The sequence below is a fragment of the Stylophora pistillata genome, chromosome 14 (assembly GCF_964205215.1).
Source record: "Stylophora pistillata chromosome 14, jaStyPist1.2, whole genome shotgun sequence".
Lineage (NCBI taxonomy): Eukaryota > Metazoa > Cnidaria > Anthozoa > Scleractinia > Pocilloporidae > Stylophora > Stylophora pistillata.
In genome coordinates, this window is record NC_142532.1 from 1,457,284 (window position 1) to 1,470,116 (window position 12,833).

The 12,833-nt window shown below is 42.0% G+C and overlaps 1 protein-coding gene across 5 annotated transcripts in view; it reads right to left on the minus strand.

The window, feature by feature from the left end:
* LOC111338391 (obscurin-like) overlaps positions 1-12,833 on the minus strand; it is a 115,173-nt gene that overhangs the window by 35,516 nt on the left and 66,824 nt on the right. For all 5 annotated transcript variants that reach the window (XM_088745740.1, XM_088745738.1, XM_088745739.1 and 2 more), the window contains 18 exons: positions 11,817-12,698; positions 10,831-11,559; positions 9,774-10,325; positions 9,197-9,526; positions 7,897-8,781; positions 6,728-7,621; positions 5,585-6,469; positions 4,487-5,362; positions 4,070-4,195; positions 3,609-3,809; positions 3,402-3,453; positions 2,837-3,192; positions 2,367-2,672; positions 2,153-2,207; positions 1,555-1,985; positions 906-1,217; positions 582-618; positions 105-478 (listed from right to left, as the gene is read on the minus strand). In XM_088745740.1, the coding sequence (XP_088601866.1) occupies positions 105-478; positions 582-618; positions 906-1,217; positions 1,555-1,985; positions 2,153-2,207; positions 2,367-2,672; positions 2,837-3,192; positions 3,402-3,453; positions 3,609-3,809; positions 4,070-4,195; positions 4,487-5,362; positions 5,585-6,469; positions 6,728-7,621; positions 7,897-8,781; positions 9,197-9,526; positions 9,774-10,325; positions 10,831-11,559; positions 11,817-12,698 (8,283 nt within the window). The remainder of the gene's footprint in view (positions 1-104; positions 479-581; positions 619-905; positions 1,218-1,554; positions 1,986-2,152; positions 2,208-2,366; positions 2,673-2,836; positions 3,193-3,401; positions 3,454-3,608; positions 3,810-4,069; positions 4,196-4,486; positions 5,363-5,584; positions 6,470-6,727; positions 7,622-7,896; positions 8,782-9,196; positions 9,527-9,773; positions 10,326-10,830; positions 11,560-11,816; positions 12,699-12,833) is intronic.

Genomic DNA, 12,833 nt, shown 5'->3' on the forward strand with positions numbered 1-12,833 from the left:
ATCTCCCTCAAATGAGGTTCTGGTGCAAAAAAAAAAAATACAAAACAAAACAAAACAAGTCTTTTCAGATAACTAAGCACAGAAGAGCACTAAAGGCAACTGACCTTCTACTATTAGCTCTGCAGTGCAAGACACTTCTCCTTTGACATTTGTTGCTTCACACTTGTACATGCCCTCATCGTCAGTAACCACATCATTAACAAACAGAGAGAACACTCCGTCGTCATCCTCATCAAACCGGATTTTTCGGTTCTCCTCAAGCAGTTTGTCATCCTTCAGCCACCGTATTTCTGGACCAGGGCTTCCAGTGACCTTGACATCAAATCGCGCCGCGCTTCCTTCTATAACTTCTGCTGTCTGCATTGTTCGAGAAAACTGGGGAGGAGTCGCAAGAGCACTACCTTCAAGCTTAGGTTCACGTGACAGTGGGACGTCTGTGGCCATTACTACAATTTGCTCGTCGACTGGCTTCTTAGGACTGAAAGACAAAACAAGGATCACATGTTTAGAAAAGTTGTATAAAATAAATTATGGAGTTACAAGAACTTTCGAGGGTACGTTTTGGCGATAAATTGACTTACAGTGACATGACACCCTCCTTGATTTCTGGCTTAGGAACTGTGAAGAGACAAAGAAACAAAAACATGAGTTTCAAACGAGTGAAGACAGGCCAGAGTCAATACGAAAGGCGTTTAAATGAATGGATTAAAACAAATGAAGGGCAAACGAACGATTGGAGTGGCAAGTTTATGATGATCAAGGGAGGGCAGTAAGAAGTCAAAATCGTCCACTAAGGGGGGGGGGACGAACGAACGATATTGCAATCACGACAAGAGGGAGAGAAAGATTGACAATGACCATCATGTTAAATTGAAATTCGCCTTCACAAAAACAGCTATACATACCTTCAACAGTAAGCTTAGCAGAACACCAAGCCTCGCCTGTCTTGTTCTTCGCTACGCACTTGTACTCTCCCTCATCATCAGCCTCTGCACGTTGTATACGAAGTGAATGCACCCCATCTTTGCTCTTCTCAATCTTAACTCGACGGCCTTCTCCGATTGGCTTGCCTTCCTTCTGCCATATAACATCTGGGACTGGATTACCCGACACCTTAGCTGTCAGTTTCGCCTCCTCCCCCTCAATGACTTTTGTGTCAGTGAAATTCCGTTCGAATTCTGGACGAACCGTTAATTCTTGACGAGGTTTGGAGAGTGCTAAACAAATTTTAACAACAAAAGGGAGACGATAGGTCAAACTATTTTCTCACTATTTTCATCTCTATTCCCTCTAAGAACGAGACAGTCGAAGACTTCCCGTTGCTTAAAAAGCTCACATTTGGTCAGGCACTTCAACGCTTGTAGAGAGAGCGGGATAAGATGAAAATTCCTTTCTTGACTCAAATTATTTGTAAGTACCAGTAAACACACAAAGAAACATTTCCTAGATATAATGCGACTCGAAACAACTACAGGGTTTACAAATCAAGGTAATGTGGTAAGGTCTTAATATAAATTTGAGGCTACAAAAAAATAGAACACGAATGAGACCAACTTGTAATAGTGACTTCAGCTGACGAACTGACGCTGCCCACTTTGTTTGTGGCTTCACATTGATATTCTCCCGAGTCTTCCACCTGACATTCTTTGATCACAAGCGTAAATCCGCTCACTGATTGGTTGATGTCAAACCGTCCTCCTCCGCCAATTGGTTCGCCATCCTTGTACCACTGGAAACCAGGTTCCGGTGTTCCCATGGCCCGACATGCCAAGCGAACTGAGCTACCTTCAACCGCTGATTTATCTCTAAGCTTTAGAATAAACTCTGGTTCTCGAAGACGTTCTTTTGGTTTTGGAGATTCCGGTTTGGATCGAGGCTTTGTTGCTGTTGGTAGGGGTGGTTCTGACTTCTCTACCTGAGCTGAATCAGGTGATAGGAGGGTCTCAATCACTGGTGATGCTTCCGTAGAAACACGTTGTTTTCGTCTACATAGAGAATATAATTCATTAATTTCCATGCACCCAAAATGTAACTCAACTTTTACTTACGCGTAGTGAATATATAAATAAGCGCATTTTTTATGCTGTTTGACAACCTAGTGCATCTTCTAACAGAGATTAGTCAAACTGTGAAAATATTGTTTGTAACATACATCTCTTCTTCTGGTTCTTGTTCACCTGCTGATACGCTCTCTTCGTCATCTGTTTCTATAAATAAAAGAAAGCAAATGACTTATCTGCAGCAGTGGGAATAATTTTGCAAAGGAAGCGATGGAAATGATTAAATGTAGTTATAAGTAGTTATAAGAAGTAGAAACAAATAAATGAGATCAAACAAACAAGCAGACACACAATTTAATCGCTTACGTAATATATACAAATCCGCGGTGCAGTGTGCCTTGCCGGCGCTGTTCCTTGCCACGCACTTGTACATGCCTTCATCACTTCCGCATACGTCATCTATGACAAGCACTTGTCTGTCATCATCATCCTCGAACTTGTACCTCCCTCCCTCGAGCAGGGGTTCGTTCTCTCTGTACCAACGGATATCCGGCCGCGGGTCGCCGATCACACGACACTCCAGACTAGCTGTTTTACCGGGAACTGCATCAATATCTTTGAGTTTCTGAGTAAACCTTGGTGTAGTTCCTTCGAATTCAGGCTCCATGTCAGCTGAAATGAGGCCAAAAAGATTAGAGATCACCACACTCCTTAGTGGAAATCTTTCTCAAAACGAAAATATTAAAAAATAAAAAACCAAGAACATATAGCACCACCACTTTGAGTTGCCTGTTATAACCAAAATATTATAACATTACCAAATTGTTGTAACTTACGTTCAACATTGAGGTATGCATTGCTCTCAACCTGACCAAAATCATTCCGTGCCACAAATCGAATGTGTCCCGCATCTGTCCTCTTAGCGTCTGAGATATTCAAAGCATAAAGATCCTCATCACGTTCACAAGTGAAGCGAGGCCATTTACTGACAAGTTGATCATCTTTGTACCACTCAGCGGTCACGCCAGTACTGCTGACCACACGACAAGCAAACTTTGTCACGCCACCTTCCTTCACGTCACGGTTGCGTAACACAAGCGTTATATCTGGAGGAAGCTTGGCTGGACCACTTGTGGAGGATGATTCAACTTCATCTTCTGTGTCGTCCGACAGCATATCAAATGTTGACTCACTGACAATAAACAAATTAAAATAAGTCTTACGATATTCAAACTTGAATTTTGTTTCCGGAAACGAAATGGGAAGTTCTCGTCACAAAAACTAATACAGAAGGACGTTGCCCTTCCGTAGCACAGGATTCAGTTGCCAAGTGTGAAATCTTTCTAATCATATTTGCTGTTTGGTTATTGTGTGATTCAGTGTCGCACGGAAACCACTCACCGTGAAAGACGTCTCTCGTAGTCAGAGCCACTGGCAGAATCAAAACCATGGCCTGTGCAGGAAAGGCAAAGAAACCAATTTAGTGGAATAATAAGCACATGACAATTAGAAGTACGAAAGAACACCGTGTTACTTAATTTGTATGTAGAATTCTATTTCAAAAATACGAAGTTCACGACGACATTTACAAGATAATTAGATACTTACTTTCTATGAAGAGTTCTGCACTGCACTGAACCTTGCCGGCTGGATTACTCGCCACGCACTTGTATCGCCCTCTGTCAGATGATTCAGCTTCTCTTATGAGCAATGAACACAAACCGTCGTCTTCAAACAAGAATCTGATTCGACCGCCTTCACGAATCACACGATTATCCTTGTACCAATCTACCTCCGGCTCTGGTGTCCCTGAAAAAACGTAAACTATACTGTTAACAAGATATCATAACAACCAAGAAAAGACCAATTAACCCCCCTCCCTTTTAACTGTGACTGAGAATTGTTTTATATTTTATGTGTGGCGAGTGTTCAGTTATATCATCGCCTTTGGTACTTTTTCTTATTTAAACAGAAATCACTACATTGATATGATTACAAGCATTACAGTTGCTGCAATATCAGGAAATAAAGCCTGACTTAAATCATAAGAGGATAAGAATAGATCTCACCTTTGACACGGACGTCAAACTTGGCAGCACTTCCCTCCACGATCTCTATGTCCTGAAGTCGCTGAATGAACTCTGGTTTAACAGCTCCCTCAGGAACTGGTTCTCGTCGGAGGACAAGCTTTTGAGCTGTGAGTAAAGAAAAACCCATATAACTCGCTTAAAAGACTCAACCCTTGTGGTCTTTGAGTTTGGCTTCTGTGTGAGGACTTATGAGCGAACGGTATCGTCCTGGCGGCAAGCTATTACAAGAACATTCATTGCCTAAGGGTCACACGTAAAAAAAAAATCTCAGCAATTTTTCCTAGAAAATAAGATACTCTTTCTCATAATTAAAACATTGATAGCCCTAATAACTTATCTCGACTTTTCTACTGTTTCTCAAATGATATTTCACTAAGACAACAAATTTAAGCCTACCATTAACTATAACAACAAACGGTTTGACAGCTGTTCCAACGGAGTTTGTGGCTTCAGCTCGATAATTCCCTGAATCATCTGGGACTGCTTTAGGAATCAACAGAATGTTCATGTCACCTTCTGTCTGCAGCTCAACCCGCTTGACTCTCCGAGCAAGGCGATTCTCCTTGAACCATTCTACCTGAGGGGTGGGCTTCCCTCTGGCTTGCACCAAAAGCTTAACTGGAGCACCTTCCCAAACCTCAAACAGCTGCTCCTCTGCGCCTTGAACAAATCTAGGTGCGACTTGTCTGTTATTGACTTTGAGCTCAGCTGAACTCGTGACTTCACCTGCGCTATTTGTTACAAGGCACCTATACTGACCACTGTCCTCTGTGCTGCAATCGCTTACAGTGAGTGAAAACTTCCGACGCTCTGAATCTTCGAAGATGGTGTACTTTCCTTCATTGTTTATCGGCATTTTTCTCAAGAACCACTGCACTACGGGGTCGGGCTTTGCACTAACTGCAATCTCAAAAACGGCGTCCTCTCCTTCTAGTAATTCCAGATCATTCATCAGTTTTTTGAACTCCGGTTTATTCGTCGATTCGCTTACAACAAGACGCGTACTACACGACGCAGTTCCACTTTTGTTCTTAACAACACACTGGTAATCTCCGCTATCTTCTGGCCTGGCGTCCGAGATGACAAGTGAGATGAGGTCACCCTCCAACCCTGTTTTAACCCGTCGGTTTTCACTTACAGGCTGACCATTCTTTGTCCACTCAATATTGGGTTTAGCAGTGGCATTAAGGCGACATTTTAGTCTCGCTGTGCTTCCAATGGTAGCTTGAGTTTCTTCTAACGGTTGAGTGAACCTGGGTGCAGGTTTCTTCCCTGCATAAGACATAAACACTTCGATTAAAAAACAAAATGAACACAACTAAGACAAATCCAGCATAATTTGTTATACGACTTTACTACGGAACTACCACTGATGGATAACACTACAGGGTATAAGACAACATTATGTTGTGTTACCAGCAAAATAACTGAGATTGTTTTGTGAATAATATAATAAGTGTCACACTTCATGCTGTACCACGCACATTGACTTACCTTCAATATCAACCTGGAAGGTCTTAGTCGTTGTACCTGCAGCACTCTTCGCCACGCATTTATACACTCCAGAGTCTTCGGGAGTAACAGTGAAGATTCTTATACCATATTTGTTTCCTCGCACTGATATGTTGCCGCGACTAGTTCTTTTAAATGGCCTGTCATCTCTAAACCACTCTACGTCTGGCCTTGGATTGCCTCGAATGGTCACGTTTATCTTAAGTTCATCGCCCTCCTTTACTTTTATCGGTGAATCGCCGCCTTCATCGGAGAACTCCGGCGCAATCTGTCTCTCTTTTACGTCAAGTCGTGCAGAACATTGCATTCTTCCAGCCTCGTTCGACGCAACGCATTTGTAGCTTCCAAAGTCATCTAATGACACATTCTCAATAAATATGGAGTGTACCTCGCTGTCCTCGGATTGCTCAATTTTAAATCTTCCCCCATTGGCGATAACTTTTCCACCCTTTGACCATTCAGTAACAGGCTTAGGATTGCCAACCACGCGGACGTCAAATCGCGCCGTATCACCCTCGATAACGTCAGTGTGCTTCATTTTCTCTTTAAACTCTGGCATTATAATAGCTTTATTGACAAGAAGCTCTGCGGAGCAAGACACTTTGCCAAGATCATTTGTTGCTACACATTTATATTTCCCTTCGTCTTCAGCAACAGTATCAGAAATTGTCAATCTGCAAACTTCAGAATCGAAGTAGGTGTTCACTCGTATACTTGATGTGATAAGTTCATCGTCTTTATACCATTCAATGCTTGGTTCTGGTTTTCCATGAACCCAGCACTCTAACTTAGCACCACTGCCTTCTACAACTTCTACTTTCTTTAGAGGCTTGAAAAACTCCGGCGCTGAGCCTTTGGGTTTTTTGGCTGGTTAAGAAATAAATAGAGTTCATAATGTTGAGGTTTTAATTGAAATTATCAGCATTTAATTTTTCCAGACTGGTGTCGATGTTACAACAATTCTAACGTTTACCATCAGCGGAGAAAAAAAAATAAAGCCTAAAAAAAAAAAAAACCAAAGCACAAGGGATGAATGTAATAGGTTTGAGTCCTTAACTGGAGTAAGAGGAATAATATGACATGAGCTATGTTTGTATACCTCATTTTTATCTAAAAATAGCTAACCTTCTACGGTGACGTTAAAAGTCCGCATTGCTGTTCCCAATTTACTCTTCGCTACGCACTTGTACACCCCAGAATCAGCAGGCTTAGCGCTGTATAGAAGAAGTGTGTGTTTCTCTCCTTTCACCAGAGTGGTCATATTCGATGACTTTCTGAGACTAAGTTCATCTTTATACCACTCAACATCAGGAGCAGGTTTTCCTCGTATTGTAATTTCCAACGAAACTTCTTCACCTTCTTTGAAGATCACAGGGGCATCACTGAACTCGCCTGCAAATTCTGGAGGCGTAAGTCTTTCATTAACTTCTAATTCCCCACGACATGTGGCTTTTCCTACCTCGTTAGACGCAACACATTTGTAAATACCACTGTCCTCCAAAGTTGTTTCATCAATTATGAGAGAATACAATTCATCCCCGTCGTCTACTTTAACAATATATCGTCCTTCGTTAATGATAGCTTGAGATCCACGGAACCATAAAACATTCGGCTTAGGATTTCCGCTGACCCGTACATCAAGCTGAACTTGTTCACCTTCATTCACTTGTAAACCTTTTAGCTTTTCCTTAAATACAGGCGCTACTATAGGTTTGGTGACGACAAGTTCTGCTTCAGAAAAAGCCGATCCCAGATCATTTGTAACAATACATTTGTAAGATCCACTATCAGCTTCTTGTGTTTCAGCGAAGGACAATTGACACATATCGCCTATAATATCAGCTTTGATCCTTTGACTAAGTTCGACCTGCTCTCCATTTTTGCACCATTCAGCCGTGGGTTCTGGTGTACCAATCATACGAACTTTCAGTCTTAAAGGATTTCCCTCTACAGTCTGCATTGCTTTTAAGGGCTGCGTAACCTGTGGTGCCTCTCCTTTAGGTTTCTTTGCTTTTTTACCTGAAAGGAAAACTTCCGCATATTTTATCACTGACGGGATGCTTTGAATGCTTTTTTCTTGACTCTTGCCTGAAAGCCATAGTTTGTATCCCTCCCCCCCATCCCCATAGAAACCAATCTAGGTCAATTTCAGTGAACTCTAATTTCGTTAAATAGTGTTTCAAATGCTCTCCAACCACTGATAAACTATTTACTTTATAAATTCTCTCCAACCACTTGCAAACTATTTAATTTATAACACTGCGATTAATGAAGTATAAAGAAAAAATAGTCACCTTCGATATTTACTTGGAAAGTTCTGGTAACGCGTCCGGCCTTGCTACTAGCTACACACTTGTATAGGCCAGAGTTCTCTGGTGAGACATTCCTAACAACTAAAGAAAATTTGTCGTCTCGGGATTTTATGTCTAAACGACTTGTCTTTCTCAATGGCTTGTCATCTTTGAGCCACTCGACATCAGGGCGAGGCTTGCCTCTAACGGTAACAGATAATGTCACCTCGCCACCTTCAACTGCAGTGATTGGGCCTGTCTCCTCCTCGTCAGCAAATTCAGGAGCCGCCATATTCTCCTTTAGTTTAAGTTCAGCTTTGCAGGCGGCCACTCCAACGTTATTTGTTGCTTTGCAGGTGTAAGTACCGGCCTCATCTGGGGAAACATCATCAATTACAAGAGAGAAGAGATTATCTTCCTCATCGTCAATCAAAATATATTTTCCAGCATCTTCAATCTTGTCAGTTTCTTTAAGCCATTGTACAGCTGGTTTGGGAGATCCTGTCAAACGCACATCAAACCTTCCTTCTTCGTTTTCTGCCACTTCAATGTCCTTCATAACTTCGGTAAATTCTGGTTTCCTATCAGCTTCGTTTACGAGAAGTTCTGCAGAACAGGATGCAGTACCCAGCTCATTTTGAGCAATACATTTGTAATCACCTTCATCGTCAATTTCTGCTGCGCGAAATGACAAAGACGCAACGTCTCCGTCAAAGTCAGCTTTAACTCGTTTACTGGTCTCTAGTGGTTCTCCATCTTTAAGCCACCGGATGATAGGTTGTGGAGTCCCCGTCAGTGTACAGGAAAGTTTTACTTTTGTTTCTTCAGAGACTTCAACTGATTGCAAAGGAAAGGTAAACACTGGGGCACTTCCTTTTGGCTTCCCAGCTGAGGATGTAAACAAAAATACTTAATTCCTGAATCCTGAAGTACATATCAAATATGATAAAACTTCTTTCGTAAAGACACAGGTGATGCATTTAATAATTGTAGTATGCGAGCCCGAAATATCTGTCTAGTTGCTACTCACAGTGAAAATTTAGAGAATGTTGAAATACTGGGCCGCTTATTTCGACAAAGTTTACCCGTTGTAAACAAAACCATAATTCTAGCACTTAGCAGTTAAGGCATACAACAGAATTACGTTTTAAAATTCTTTCATTGTACATTCACGAAATGCGTTAAAAGAGAAAGCTACGAGGCGAGTGTTCTCTTGTTTAAAAAGAAGCTTCACCAAAAAACGTTCAAACAACTTTTAATCACGGCCAGAAAAATTACGTCAGTAAGTTTAATAGATTCCTACCTTGTACCATAACATCAAAAGTTCTGGTGGCAGTTCCCATCTTGCTCTTAGCTTCACACTTGTAAACACCAGAGTCATCCGCCCTAGCGCCGAGAATCACCACGGAGTGTTTATCTCCTCGAGCTCTGATATCTAGCCTTATGCTCTCGCGAAGGGGTTTGTCGTCTTTGTACCATTTCACATCAGGTTTTGGTTTTCCGTTGATTAAGACATCCAAACTTACTTCTCCACCTTCAGTCGCAGTCAAGGGGGCCTCAGGTTGGTCTCCTGAAATTTCAGGGGCGAAAAGCCTCTCCTTCACAATGAGGTCAGCTCGGCATGTGGTTTTACCTGGGTCAGAACTAACTATTAGCAAGTTGATGGGCCTATATTGGTCCCTAATAATTCAGGAAAAAAGGGCGAATATAGGTGCATGTGCATACATAGCAAAGCATACACACCTACGTCACCAGAATAAAAGTGCGGAATTCCTGACGCCAATCTTTCAAAAAAGACGGATTTTATACTAGGGAGCACAGATGTGCGTGCAGCTTTACAGCCGAAAATAACAACAAAACGAAAGGCAAAACTCCCTTACCCCCTTGGTTTGAGGCTTCACACTTGTACATTCCAGCATCCTCAAGCCGAGTATCACAGATTTCAAGTGAAAACAGATTCTCATCAGGATTCTCTTTAAACTCAATTCGACCATCGCTCTTCAGCTTACTTATCCCTTTAAACCACTGCACCGCAGGCACAGGGTAACCATCTACTCGAGCATCGAATTGGACAGCGTCTCCTTCTGTCACTTCGACTGTTTTAAGTTTATCCTTGAATTCTGGCTTAGTTACGACACGTACTTTTAGAGTGGCCGCACAAGATGCTGAGTCAATCTCATTGGTAGCCACGCACTTGTATTCTCCTTCATCAAAAGATCTGGCTTCCTTGATTGTTAAAGCAATGGACTCGCCATCATTTTCAAACTTGACCCGTCTGTTTTCTTTTATCTGCACTCCCTTTTTAAACCACTCGATGTTAGGTTTGGGTTTAGCAGTCACAGTACACTGTAGTTTGGCATCGTTTCCTTCCTTTACTTCCACAGGTTGAAGAGTTTCAAAAAATACCGGTGCTTTTCCTTCCGGTTTCTTAGCTATAATTTACAGCAACAAAAAACAGCACAGATGACTAGCAAAATAAAAATATCCCTTCATCGATGCGAACGATGGTTTTAAGAATGATACTCACGGTAAGCACGCGTTGATTTGCAGAATTAAAAGAGACCAACCACTACTAAAAGTACAATGGAATACACGCACAAAGAAAAACCAAGAAAAACAACAACAGTAAATACATGCAGAGAATATGCCGATGCTGAATGGAAATATCTTTTCCCCTTCAAAAGTTTTTGTTGGGAAAAAGGCCTTCCAATTGGTTATCTTCTTTTTTTCCAATGGATCCTCCACAGAAATAGTTAAAGTATTGCAATGGCAAGACTACAAGACAGGGTCTCTAATACACATGCACAACAATTCAGATCATTTAAACTCCCATTATAGTATATTCACTGTTTGTTTGGAAGGGATAACTTTTAACGAATGAAAGCAAACAGAAAAAAAGATCGTTAAAATGCTGTGAGTTACCGGAAAGCTAACTACCTTTCACACCGTCTATTTCCTGTCCAGTGACAAGAGCGCTCTCAACCTCGGCAGCTGAGTCGGGTACAGTGATGGCTTCATCAATCGCAGGCAGCGCACTTTCAGCTTTCTCAGCATCTTCTGGTGCGATCGTCGTTTCTTCAACAACCAAGTTACTTTCGCATGACACTTCACCGACTTCATTGAATGCAACACACTCATATTCACCGCTGTCAGTTGGCCTTGCCTCTTCAATCACCAGAGAAAACAGGTCGTGTTCTTCGTCATCAATCAAAATAAAACGACCCTCATCTTCTATCTTTTGTTTTCCCTTAAACCAGTCAACCTCTGGTGGCGGTACACCCACAACACGCACATCAAACCTTGCTTCGGCCCCAGGCAAGACACTGATATTCTTCAGCTTTTCTTTAAAATTTGGTTTGGTTTCAGCTTCTTCCACTAGAAGCTCTGCTTCGCTTGATGCACTACCGAGCTCATTACGAGCCACGCATTTGTATTCGCCCTCATCGTCAAGCTCAGCTAGTCTGAACGATAAAGAAGCAAAATTGCCATCAAAGTTCAAGTTGATGCGCTTCGATTGTTTTACCGGCTCGCCATCTCTAAACCATTCAATGTTGGGTTGCGGTTCTCCTTTTACCTCACACTCCAAGTTTGCTGGTTTACCTTCCACAACTGTAAGGTCTTGGAGGGGTTTGGAGATTTCTGGTGCTATTCCTTTCGGTTTCTTAGCTGTCAGGAAAAAAACACAGAAAAAGAATAATGCGTTATAATACTACGATACTTAATTTAGTAACAATTTATGAATGGTGCCACCATTTCAGTCCGGAGTTTGTTAACACATGGTACTCGAGAAGCTAAGGGGACAATTAAGAAAACACTTGATCAAACTCTCTAGCAACCCTATATACCTTATATGGTCATAGCTTCGGTGACAAGGTTTTCCGGAGGGAAAATAGTCAAAGATCCCAGGAATAAAGGTAACATACCTTGTACCATTACATCAAACGTTCTGGTGGCAGTTCCCATCTTACTCTTGGCTTCACACTTATAAACACCAGAGTCATCCGCCCTGATGCCGAGAATCACCGCAGAATGTTTATCTCCACTTGCTTTAATGCCTAGCCTTGTACTCTGGCGAAGGGGTTTGTCGCCTTTGTACCATTTCACATCAGGTTTCGGCTTCCCAATGATTGTTACATTCAATTTACAGTCATCGCCTTCTATAACTGTAACTGGGGCCTCTTCCTGTCCTTCAGGAAATTCAGGAGCAAACAGCCTCTCCTTCACAGAGAGCTCACCACGTATTGTGGTCTTTCCAGCTTCATTGTAAGCGACACATTTATACATTCCAGCATCATCACGATTGACATCCTTAATGGTAAGAGAAAAATGCCCATTTTCCTGATCTTCTTTTATTTCAGTGCACTCGTCATTCTGGAGCCTAGCCGTCCCTCTGTACCACTCCACAAACGGTTCAGGATAACCGACTACAACAGCATCAAAGCTGGCAAAATCACCCTCAACTACTTCAACCCTTTTCAATTTCTCTTTAAAGTCTGGTTTAGATAGAACCCTCACTTTCAACGCTGCTGTGCACGAAGCAGAACCGAGTGCATTTGAGGCAACACATTTGTACTCTCCTTTGTCATCTGGCCTCGCATCTTTAAAAGAGAGAGAGGATGCCATCCCATCACTATCCAGCTTGATTCTTCCGCTCTCTTTCACTCGAACTCCATTTTTAAGCCACTCAAAGGTCGGAGGTGGTTCAGCGGTCGCTTTACAATGAAGCTTAGTTGTATCGCCCTCTTTCACTTCTATTGGTAGTAAGGGCTCTGTAAATTGTGGTGCACTGCCTTCTGGCTTCCTGGCTATTAAGGTTAAGTAGAAGGGTTTATAAGGTTTTTAATGAAAAAGCAAGCCCTAACCGTCTGTTAGTCAGTCGGCCTGTCTGTTAGTGGTGTGCAGGTCTAACTCAAACTTAATCCTTGGCTCAAACTTCATTT